We start from the raw sequence: 12,633 nt of genomic DNA on the forward strand, positions 1-12,633 counted from the left end.
CCGGGCTTGGTCTATATTTTTACTAAATGTAACCAAGTACTTTTGTCCTCTAAACGTAACCAAGTACTTTTGTTCCCTAAACATAACCAAGTACTTTTGTTCCCTAAACGTAACCAAGTACTTTTGTCCTCTAAACGTAACCAAGTACTTTTGTCCTCTAAACGTAACCAAGTACTTTTGTCCTCTAAACGTAACCAAGTACTTTTGTTCCCTAAACGTAACCAAGTACTTTTGTTCCCTAAACGTAACCAAGTACTTTTGTCCTCTAAACGTAACCAAGTACTTTTGTCCTCTGAACGTAACCAAGTACTTTTGTCCTCTAAACGTAACCAAGTACTTTTGTCCTCTAAACGTGACCAAGTACTTTTGTCCTCTAAACGTAACCAAGTTTTCATGCAAACTGATTTATGTCGGATACTAAATTCACGCAAACATTGGCGGAAAGTTTTGAAGAGGAATGAAAAGAGCGAGTTTGTAATTCCCCGCATCTCTGCAACGTGTCAAACGTTGAAACCTGTAAAAATAAGTGGAAGTCCAAAAATGTTGAGTCCGTCCAATTTACGAACAGAATAATACACCTCGTCCTTTACGTTTAGCTTCCGATCGTAGCAGAGCTGTCATGTGATCAAAATGTTTCATAGCTTAATGTTGTCTGGTTTGTGTGGTGTGCCCTCTAGAGGAAACATGAGTCTGTGCACGCCAGGTTCAAAAGCAAGAAGGTTGGAATATTAAAATAACATTTTAAATAGAAAGACAGAAAACAAGCAATTGCTATTAGAAAGAAATAATAACATATTCAAACCATCAGTAAATTACTGGTAAAGATATTCAAACGTATATATTATCTGTGCTCGTATCGATGCTGCTGTTTGCTTCTTCAGCGGCCAAAATAAATCTGACCTGGAGTAAAATTAGTGCGAAACCATTTTCAAACGAGATGTGATTTGTTGTAAATGAGCCATGGAGTGTAATTAGAACAACAACGACAACAACGACAACAACAGGAGTGAATGAAAGAAGACGATGGTTTCCTGCTGAAACCTCCAGCCTCATCAGTTTTTCATGTTGATGGAAAATATATTCAAATCTCTGAGCGTTCCCCTGATGAATGTGCCGTCCACGACACTGCGATGTTTCTGACGAATAAACACTTAAAGGACAGTTCTGTAAAAAATACAAATAAAAACCTCCCGAACACCAAGTTCGAAAGCAAAATCTCCTGTCCTCGTTTCGTCTCAGTGATTCACGCTTCTATCTGTGTGTGTGTGTGTGTGTGTGTGTGTGTGTGTGTGTCTGCATTATCCTGCTCCGTTGCCACGGCAGCCACAATAGAGCTGACTAATGCAGAAATAGACTGCAGGCTAAGCTTCTTTTTCCAGAAATGTCTTGAAATGTGAAGGGTGCATTCTGAGGTATTTATATCTCCTCTTCATCCGCTGGTATAGAACTGTAGGACAGACACACACACACACAAACACACACACACACACACACACACACACACACAGTTAGAATGTGTTGTGGTTCCACTGCGTCACCAGTTCTGATGAAAGAAATGTTTCTAAATGTTGAGGACGTGTGTGTGTGTGTGTGTGTGTGTGTGTGTGTGATCATGTTGCCTAAACATAAATAAACACTTTTGTTGTTTTTTTAATTCATTCCAAGCCAAAAAATGATGTTTTTTTACTAAACATAACCAAGTACTTCTGTTCTCTAAACGTAAGTACTTCTGTCGGGGGAATCAGACGGCCACACATCGGTCTGAGCACACGGAGACATAAATCTAAGAGAAAACCATCATCGATCTGTGGACGGGGTCACAACCTTCCTCCTGGGTGGGGGGGGGGGGGGGGGGGGGGGGGGTACATTAATTAACAGGAAGTAATTTGGGGGAAAGCTGTCCCGTGACGATCTGGACTGACGTGGTAAAACTGGAAAACTGGAACCCCCCCACCCTGCCTTTGTTCGGGACATGGATTTGACAGGAGGGTGGGTGGGTAGTTGGGGGGGGGGGGGGTAGATAGGGATGGCAGGGGGAGGGGGAGGGGGGCCATCTGCCACTGAGCGTGCTGGGTCAAAAGGCTTTTGTTGTGAAGGAGTGATGAGACAGATAGATGGTGGTTGTCACCAACCGCTGGTTTAATCAAGTGAAAGTGTCCCAGCGTGTAACATGTTCACACACACACACACACACACGCACACACAGGCCACACACACACACACACACACACACACACACACAGGCCACACACACACACACACACACACACACACACAGGCCACACACGGTGACAAATAATGATTCTTCACCCTTTAATTATCATTTGGGAGTCTGACTGAATGAATTAAATGAGCAGGAATTCAGAAAATCAATCAAGACATCAGAAAGGTCCGTCTGTATTCATCCTACCTCGGTGCATCCTGGGTAATATCTGGTTCTCCCTCAGGTGTGTGTGTGTGTGTTTTATTTGTGTGTGTGTACTATTAATAGATTCAAAAGAGCCGTTTCTGAGCAGTGGCAGCGTCTCATCTCACACTGTCACCTCGACCCGAATTCAGTCTCCAGCCCCCCTGCGATGCGCTAGTGCGCATGCGTGCGTCGTCCCCTCATTAAAGCAGCTGCGTCAAGCCAGATTGTCAGCGGAAGTTAGGCGAATTGACCTTCAAAATAAAGTCAGGAGGAGAAGTATACACTAATTCTATCCCAGCCCTTCTCCATAATTAATATCCTCTGTCATATGTATATTTTATGTTTTTAGTTAATATTTTATCATAGATTGTTTTTTTTAACTCAAACAAAATATTTTTGTCTGAGTTTTTTTTTCTCTTTTTAACTTTACTTAACAAATATCTTACAAAATACATTTTTTGTCATGAACAGATATATATCATAGTTTATTGCATATATATTAAGTTATACAAATATACACACATTGTGATATTTTAGTATCCAAACTATAAATTAAATCAGAATTTAAAATAAATAACAAGAAATAATATAGTAAGTAAATAAACCAGAGTGAAAAACGAACAGGAAATCAAGGAAGAATATCAACAATCAAATAAGTAAAGTCCTTTATGTCATAGCATTTCATGTATTCAACATCTGTAGGTTACGAGGATTTCAAGTTATATAACGAAGTGTTTCTGAATAGAATCACCTTTTAAATGTCATTCAACCCTCACACACCTCGTCACGTGCCCCTTTTATTGTGAAAGGAACGAACCGGAAGCGTCCGCTCGCACCGCCCGCGCGCTGACGCAGCTGCTGGAGCGGCGAGGCGGCGGTAGATGCCGTCCCATCATCAGATCACACCCAACGGGGCTGCAGCGCACCGCTCCTCCGGCACCAGCACCATGACACCCGGACTCAGACCCGCAGTCTGAGCCGCGCTGAGGAGCACGAGCGAGCACCGGTGACGTGGACGCGCACGCACACGCACGGGGGGAGAAGACTATCGCAGCGAGCAGCAGCCAAATAGAAGAAGAAGAATAAAAAGACAGGGACGCCGACCGAGGCGAACTCCACTGCGCTGAGGATTTGCGCTTTTTTTTCTTTTTTCCCCTCCTCCTCCTCCTCCTCCTCCTCCTCCTCCTCCTCCTCCAGAAACGCGTCCCGCACGGACAACACGCACGGACGACACGCACGGACAACCCCGCAAGAAAGGAAAAAAACAAAAAGACCCAACTCCTCCCCCGTGAGTCATTTCACGGCAAAAATATCAAACCAAAATGTCATCGTCGGGCAAGGACGCCGGGCATTACGCCAACTATGTGGGACCGTACCGCTTGGAGAAGACGCTGGGCAAAGGACAGACAGGTTAGTGAGACCCCCCCCCCCCCAATGTGGACGCGTCCAGATGCGGATGCTGCCGTCAGGACCCGCTGACATCATGCTTTTTTGTTGCGTGTTCTGAATGCGTGAAGGAAGTGTGCGGATGCTGCTTTAGTGGTAGTTATGGTAGTGATGGTGGTGGTAGTTGTGGTGATAGTAGTTATGGTGATGGTGATGGTAGTTAAGGTGGTGGTGATAGTAGTTATGGTGATGGTGATGGTAGTTAAGGTGATGGTAGTTATGGTGATGGTAGTGATGGTAGTTATGGTGATGGTAGTTATGGTGATGGTAGTGATGGTAGTCATGGTGATGGTAGTTATGGTGATGGTAGTTAAGGTGATGGTGATGGTAGTTATGGTGATGGTAGTTAAGGTGATGGTAGTTAAGGTGATGGTGATGGTAGTTATGGTGATGGTAGTTAAGGTGATGGTAGTTAAGGTGATGGTGATGGTAGTTAAGGTGATGGTGATGGTAGTTATGGTGCCTTTAATCCTTGTTGTCAGGCAGAGAAGGCTCGGTGATGACGGGCCCTCGTGAGTTTTTCTTCTTGTCTCTAATTCCGTTGTAGAGTCCATCTGCTGAGGCTGCTCTCTGCAGGAAGAGGCAGTGATGCTGCACTGTCTGGACCCTACACACACACACACACAGACACACACACACACACACACACACACACACACACACACACACATAGACACACACATTCTGCAGCTGCAATGTTTCTGCATATGAGTTTTAATGGTGCAATCTGCTGAGATCATTCTTGGACTCTTGTGGGTAGGCAGGGTTGGTACGGTGCTGGAAACACTTGAATTTTAGTGTGGTGTTTTCAAGGTTTGAAAAGTGCTTGGATGTAGACTAAAGGTCTATAAATGTGTGTTGTATGTGATGACATCTATGATAGAACAGAGAAAAGAAGATCTCCATATCTGAGGGACTGAAAACAGCATTTTCTGACATTTCTTTATGAAAAATGCCTTTTGATGATGAACAGATGATGAAAATAGTTGGTGATTATATTTCTGTGGATCTGTTAGTGGAATTAGTTTTCCTTTCATTTGTGGTCCTTCTGTAAAAAGCTGTCTCCAAACATCATGTTGGTTGTTTAGAGGACAATAACATCTCATTTAATGTGATGAACAAGTGACATCATAAGTAGACTGAATACTGACCATTGGATTGATACAAAGATGGAGTTTACCACAGCTGGAAGGGGCTGGAAAAGCATGGAAATGCACCTGGAAATACTTGGAAAGTGCTTGAATGTGACTTTGGAGAAGGTGGAGGAACCTTGAGTATTACATGTGGGGGTTAGAAACACATCATTCAGGTATGAAAAGCCACGTCGAGCCAAGAAAACATTGCGTCAGGATCCTACGGGAACTAACGTATGACAGAGGATTTCAAATATTCCTTTTAAGAGTATCGTTAAAAGATAAGAATGTTGCTCGGCATTTCAACATTGGAACCAGAACTTTTTTTCAGAACCATGTGAGGTCACGCTTTTTAATTTCCAAGCTTTTTTTTGTCTGTTAGTTGAGTGAAATAAACCTAAATATGGTGATGGTCTCAGTGAACGACATCTCTGGTCTCAACACAACATATGTCTTGCTAGCTAGCTAGCTAATGTAGCTACGTTCCGTCTCTAATTTAACGTTATCTTAGGTGACGTGTTTTATCCAGCAGATAGAGAAAGAAGGAGGAGACCTGTTGTCAGTGTGAGTAACGTTACATCCTGGTACCGACACACAGACGCGTCCTAGCTTCGGAGATCGGGTGCGTTGTCTTTCTAATTACATATGTTCAGTTCTACGAAAACGTGACTTTCTTGATGTACAATGATCTTTTAAACTGATAAACATTGTTTTTGTGTAATGACTACCACACATATTCCTTCTGAATAAGCTCCCATTGGGCACACTGGAAAGGGGCGGGGCTTAGGTCACCACCCAGCAGGTTGGTTAGATTGCTAGCGGTTCGGCTCTCTCCGGTTTCCGTGGCGCCGTCGATGGTCGAGCAGATGATCAACGGCATCTCCGTCCAGAACCGGCAGGTAGAAAGTTATTATATTATATATTATATTCGGCGCTCCGTCGGTTCCCTCGGCGGCTGAATAATTAATCACCAGCCAATTATCTGCTTGGATCGTAACAGCCTGTATTGCTTCTGTATTAATCACACAATACTTCCACTTAGCAGATGGAATAAAAAAACTACAGCACTCAACAAAGACGGATCGCTTTGCTTTGTTCCTTCAGCGGGATTAATTATCGTAACGGAGTCGGAGAAGTTACGGTTCCACACAAACCGCCGGTCTGTGTGTTTTCAGGACGCTGGTCGTCCTTCTCTTCGGAGCTGAAACGGCGTTTTCCAGAGTTTGTGCTTGCTTCGGAGGATGCTGCTTCCTTCAGAGGACGTTCCCTTCGGAGGATGCTGCTTTCTTCAGAGGACGTTCCCTTCGGAGGATGCTGCTTTCTTCGGAGGACGCTGCTTCCTTCGGAGGACGTTCCCTTCGGAGGATGCTGCTTCCTTCGGAGGACATTCCCTTCGGAGGATGCTGCTTCCTTTGGAGGATGCTGCTTCCTTCGGAGGACGCTGCTTCCTTCGGAGGACATTCCCTTCGGAGGATGCTGCTTCCTTTGGAGGACGCTGCTTCCTTCGGAGGACGCTGCTTCCTTTGGAGGATGCTGCTTCCTTTGGAGGATGCTGCTTCCTTCGGAGGACGCTGCTTCCTTTGGAGGACGCTGCTTCCTTCGGAGGACGCTGCTTCCTTCGGAGGATGCTGCTTCCTTCGGAGGACATTCCCTTCGGAGGATGCTGCTTCCTTTGGAGGACGCTGCTTCCTTCGGAGGACGCTGCTTCCTTTGGAGGATGCTGCTTCCTTTGGAGGATGCTGCTTCCTTCGGAGGACGCTGCTTCCTTTGGAGGACGCTGCTTCCTTCGGAGGACGCTGCTTCCTTTGGAGGATGCTGCTTCCTTCGGAGGACGCTGCTTCCTTTGGAGGATGCTGCTTCCTTCGGAGGACATTCCCTTCAGAGGATGCTGCTTCCTTCGTAGGATGCTGCTTCCTTTGGAGGACGCTGCTTCCTTTGGAGGATGCTGCTTCCTTTGGAGGACGCTGCTTCCTTCGGAGGACGCTGCTTCCTTTGGAGGACGCTGCTTCCTTCGGAGGATGCTGCTTCCTTTGGAGGACATTCCCTTCAGAGGATGCTGCTTCCTTCGTAGGATGCTGCTTCCTTCGGAGGACGCTGCTTCCTTTGGAGGATGCTGCTTCCTTCGGAGGACATTCCCTTCAGAGGATGCTGCTTCCTTCGTAGGATGCTGCTTCCTTCGGAGGATGCTGCTTCCTTCGGAGGACGCTGCTTCCTTCGGAGGATGCTGCTTCCTTTGGAGGACGCTGCTTCCTTCGGAGGACATTCCCTTCGGAGGATGCTGCTTCCTTCGGAGGACGCTGCTTCCTTCGGAGGACGCTGCTTCCTTTGGAGGACGCTGCTTCCTTCGGAGGATGCTGCTTCCTTCGGAGGATGTTCCCTTTGGAGGACATTTCCTTCGGAGGACGCTGCTTCCTTTGGAGGATGTTCCCTTTGGAGGGTGCTGGTTCCTTCGGAGGACGCTGCTTCCTTTGGAGAACGTTCCCTTCGGAGAACGTTCCCTTCGGAGGACGCTGCTTCCTTCGGAGGATGCTGCTTCCTTTGGAGGACGCTGCTTCCTTCGGAGGATGCTGCTTCCTTTGGAGGACGCTGCTTCCTTCGGAGGATGCTGCTTCCTTTGGAGGATGCTGCTTCCTTCGGAGGATGCTGCTTCCTCCTTCAGAGGACGTTCCCTTCGGAGGATGCTGCTTCCTTCGGAGGATGCTGCTTCCTCCTTCAGAGGACGTTCCCTTCGGAGGATGCTGCTTTCTTCAGAGGACGCTGCTTCCTTCGGAGGATGTTACCTTCGGAGGACGCTGGTTCCTTTGGAGGACGCTGCTTCCTTCGGAAGATGTTCCCTTCGGAGGACGCTGCTTCCTTCGGAGGACGCTGCTTCCTTCGGAGGACGCTGCTTCCTTTGGAGAACGTTCCCTTCGGAGAACATTCCCTTCGGAGGACGCTGCTTCCTTCGGAGGATGTTACCTTCGGAGGACGCTGCTTCCTTCGGAGGATGCTGCTTCCTTTGGAGGATGCTGCTTCCTTTCGAGGATGCTGCTTCCTTCGGAGGACGCTGCTTCCTTTGGAGGACTCCTTCGGAGGACGCTGGTTCCTTTGGAGGACCCATCCTTTGCACTCTACGCTGGCTGCGTCCTTTTGAAACTGCAAAGGCCGAACTGAGCGGCCCCTGAAATGAGGCGGTCCGGCTTACTGTGGATTTCCTGTTTGCATCACCTTTGCCGTTCCCGTCACCTAGCAACCAGATAAGGTTACCTGATTAAATGGAAGCCAGAGATCCTGATGGAGAATGTGCTTCATGACATATTCAGGCTGAGGGAGTTTATTCTGCTGCGTCTCTGAGACTCTCGTTGATTAATCTCACCGGTGGGCAATGAGTCTGGAGATAAGTTGAGTCATGACGGATCCATCAGTCGGATCCTCCGAATCGGGGGGAAGAGAAAGACCAGATTCTGGTCTGTGTGTGTGTGTGTGTGTGTCCTCCAGTGTGAGAGCGGACTCCAATACCAACCAATACCAACTCATTGTAATTTTAAACATTTTGTGATTATGCATAACACGTATGGCGATATATTACTCTTTTTTTCTGCAAATTACGCAGTTTCTCAACATCTGTTTGATCCAACAAAACACTTCAATCTACTTTATTGCTGCCAAATTTGTTTGTCAGTCAAAGAATCTTTGTTTTATAACAATAATAATATATTTCATGTTTGAGGCGCTTTTCATCATACTCAGTCACTTTACGGTTAAAATACAGAAAAAAAAACTTCTGAGGATGCCACTTCCTTCGGAGGACGCGTCCTTCAGAGGACGCTTCCTTCAGAGAACGCTTCCTTCGGAGGAAGCTTCCTTAAGAGAACGCTTCCTTCGGAGGACGCTTCCTTCGGAGGAAGCTTCCTTAAGAGAACGCTTCCTTCGGAGGACGCTTCCTTAAGAGAACGCTTCCTTCGGAGGAAGCTTCCTTAAGAGAACGCTTCCTTCGGAGGGCGCTTCCTTCGGAGGAAGCTTCCTTAAGAGAACGCTTCCTTCGGAGGGCGCTTCCTTCGGAGGAAGCTTCCTTAAGAGAACGCTTCCTTCGGAGGACGCTTCCTTCGGAGGACGCTTCCTTCAGAGGACGCTTCCTTCAGAGGACGCTTCCTTCGGAGGAAGCTTCCTTCAGAGGATGCTTCTTTTTGAGGACCCTTCCTTCGGAGGAAACAAAAAAAAACAAATAAAAAAAAAACTCAGCACCAGACTGAAGAAGCAATTGTTACCAAAAGGTTTTACTTATGTTTGCAGTTTGACTTGGTGTAAAATACCACGCTGTATTGCCCCCCCCATAATAATGCACCAACAAGAAGACAACAGTGTCTTTAAACCGAGGCGCTGCGTATATCCGTCACTCCAGCTTCACCAGTCTGATGCCTGGTTTCCTCCTCGGCTCCCAGTAACGAGGACAATGCCTTCATGGTGTGTGTTTGGTGGTCGCAGCTGAATGACGAGAGGCTGTGCTGACTCTGAACAATTAGTGTGTGTGTGTGTGTGAGGGGGGGGGGGGGGGTTCCCAGGCTCCATACAGCGTGAGTGTTGGCCAACAGCGGTGACCGTTGCCATGGTTTCCACTCTCCTGCCATGTTGTCCCCCCTCTTCGTTTCACTGGGGAGCCGTCGCATTTGTGGCTCGGCGGTCGACAGGAAGTCGTCACGGCGATGGCGTGTGATGACTGTCCACTCATCAGACCGGATGTTTCCATGCCGACGTGGATAACAAACAACGAGCGAGAGCTGAGGGTTGGCAGTTTGACTCCCTGTCCGCGGTGTGAAAGTGAACTTTGGCAAAACAGAACCCCAGATTTCTCCTGATTGGCGGATCGGTAGGAACAGAGGGTTTTATCACCAATCAATAAGTCGATCAGCATGCTCCTTAAACTGTCATGAATGTCTAGCTGGTCATCATGGAAGTAAAGTGGAAGATAAATCAAATCTGCTGAGTTTTCAGAACATGTTGTTTGTGAACGTAGCCTCGTCTCTCAGACACAGAAGAGCTTTTCCCAGCCAGATCATAAAATATAAAAAAAAAACGCCATATGGACATCGTCAAATGAACGGCGCTGTGAAGCAACGCCAATTCATGAATCCCCCCCCCCCCCCCTGTTCCCGTGGACACAAACAGCTGTTTAGGTCGCCGGGGGCGGAGCCAAGCGCTCTGTTTGGTAAACGTGGTCGTCGTCTTTAAAAACATGGAGACGGAAGTCAAATCTAAACTTGTGACCCTCCGATAGAAACCCTCCGAGCATCCTCCGTCTCCCAGGGCAACCACGGCAATGACAGATTAAAGATGATGACATCACTCATTTTTATTTGTCTATAACCTGTAGTGTGTGTGTGTGTGTGAGAGTGTGTGTATCTGTGAGTGTGTGTGTGTGTATATATATGTGTGTGTGTGTGTGTGTGTGGGCAGCAGGGAGAGTCCCAGCACAGATGGCTGCCTTTAGGTTTCTGAAATACAGCTTCATTATCAGCAGGTTGCAGGTGGTAACGCTCCCATGACTGTGTGTATGGATGCATATGTATAGACAGTGTGTGTGTGTGTGTGTGTGTGTGTGTGTGAGTGTGTGTGTGTTTTATGAGGGTTTTCAATGTGGTTTTTATTGAACTTGCTTTGCTTCATTATGATGCATTAAACGCCTCATTTGCATCCAGAGAACAGAAGTATTCAATTCAACTAAAAACACGTTATTTCACATTTTTCAAACAGATATTTTATTGCGTTGCAGAGAGAAAACATTTATTTTTTAATCAATTGTAATGAAAAACGCATAATAAAACGATTTAAAATAAAGTCATTAATCTTCCTGCATGAACAAGCAATAAATACATGGAAATACTGTGTTTTAAAAAAACTAAACGACTTCCTGTATTTATTCAAATTAAGACTGGACGATAAGAATTTATAATATATAGAGTATATATAAGTGATTCCAGCATATTTTGATAATTATCGAGATTATATTGTGCAGCGTTCCCTTTGGGTCAGGGAATTCCTGGAAAGTCAGGGTATTCCTGGAATATCAGGGTATTCCTGAAAGGTCAGGGAATTCCTGGAATATCAGGGTATTCCTTGAATATCAGGGTATTTTAAAGTCCTTTCCAGGCAGGGAAAGTCTGGGATTTGATATTGTTTTTTGGGAATAATTTAGTTTCTATCATAAATATGCTAATATTTCCCACGCTGAATTCTTCCTTCTCTGGTTATTTATTAGTTTCCCCTCTTTGGTGAGCCGTTGTCATGGTTACTCAGAGTTTAAAATCCTGTTTCTTGTCTGCTCAACAAAAGTCTGCTGGGGGGGGGTAATCAAACCACCCCCTCCTATACAGTACATCCCTTTGGCTCCTCCCCCCCTCGCTCGCCCTTCCCAGCTGAGGCCTGGGTTACCATGGTAACCGGAGGAATGCTCTGCCTGGGGGGGGAGGAGGGGTATTAAACAATGACTGAGAAACTACCCCCATCTCTCTCTGTGTGTCTCTGCATCTCTCTCTCTCTTATGTCTCCTTTACATCGCTCGTCCCCCCCCCCGGTACCCCCCCTCCCCCCCTGGTTTCCCCCCCCCGAGGCTAAAGCTCAGGACTATCTCTGAATCCCGCTGCTTGAATGAGTCGTTATCAGGAGGAGGCTCCATCTTCATCTCAGATCAGCTCCTCCCCTCGCAGGTTTAAAAACGCCGTTTCAACGGTTCAGCACCACAAAAACAATAGGAGGATAATAATGGAAGGTTGAGGAGCTGAATGAAGATCTCCTTCACCCTGTAGACACGTTGGCACGCCGGGACCGAGGAGGCGAGGAGGCGAGGAGGCGAGGAGGCGAGGAGGCAAGGAGGCGAGGAGGCGAGTTCATGATGCAAAAACAACGTAGAAATCTTTTCATAGCGTGGGAACGGGAAGAGGAACGCCTGTTTCTCAGGTGTGGCTCGACACACACACACTCACACACACACTCACACACACACACACACTCTCACACACACACACTCACACACACACACACACTCTCACACACACACACACACACACACACACACTCACTCTCACACACTCACACACACACTCACACACTCACACACACACACACACACACACACACACACACACACACACACACACACACTCACTCTCACACACACACACACACACTCACACACACACACACACACACACTCACACACACACACACTCACACACACACACACACACACACACACACACTCACTCACACACTTACACACACACACACACACACACACACTCACTCTCACACACACACACACACACTCACACACTCACTCTCACACACACACACACACACTCACACACTCACACACACACACACACACACACACACACACACACACACACACACACACACACTCACTCTCACACACACACACACACACACACACACTCACACACACACACACACACACACACACACACACACACACACACACACAGCTGAATATTTCAGCAGCAGCCTGCTGACTTGCACTGGGAGACTTGTTAGTGATTGACAGCCAGAGGCATCTGAACCAGCTCCACTCGCCGTCTGAGAACCCGATGGAGGTGTGTGTGTGTGTGTGTGTGTGAGAGTGTGTGTGTGTGTGTGAGTGTGTGTGTG

At 46.9% G+C, this 12,633-nt stretch overlaps 1 protein-coding gene across 1 annotated transcript in view; it reads left to right on the forward strand.

Annotated features, from left to right (window-relative positions):
* Positions 1 to 3,645: 3,645 nt before the first annotated feature.
* Positions 3,646 to 12,633, forward strand: part of LOC311015365 (serine/threonine-protein kinase BRSK2-like) — a 74,957-nt gene continuing 65,969 nt past the window's right edge. The window contains exon 1 of the mRNA XM_084012534.1: positions 3,646 to 3,820. Coding sequence (XP_083868660.1) covers positions 3,733 to 3,820 — 88 coding nt within the window. The 5' untranslated portion in view covers positions 3,646 to 3,732. The remainder of the gene's footprint in view (positions 3,821 to 12,633) is intronic.

The sequence above is a fragment of the Eutrigla gurnardus genome, assembly GCF_963514095.1.
Source record: "Eutrigla gurnardus genome assembly, chromosome: 1".
NCBI lineage: Eukaryota > Metazoa > Chordata > Actinopteri > Perciformes > Triglidae > Eutrigla > Eutrigla gurnardus.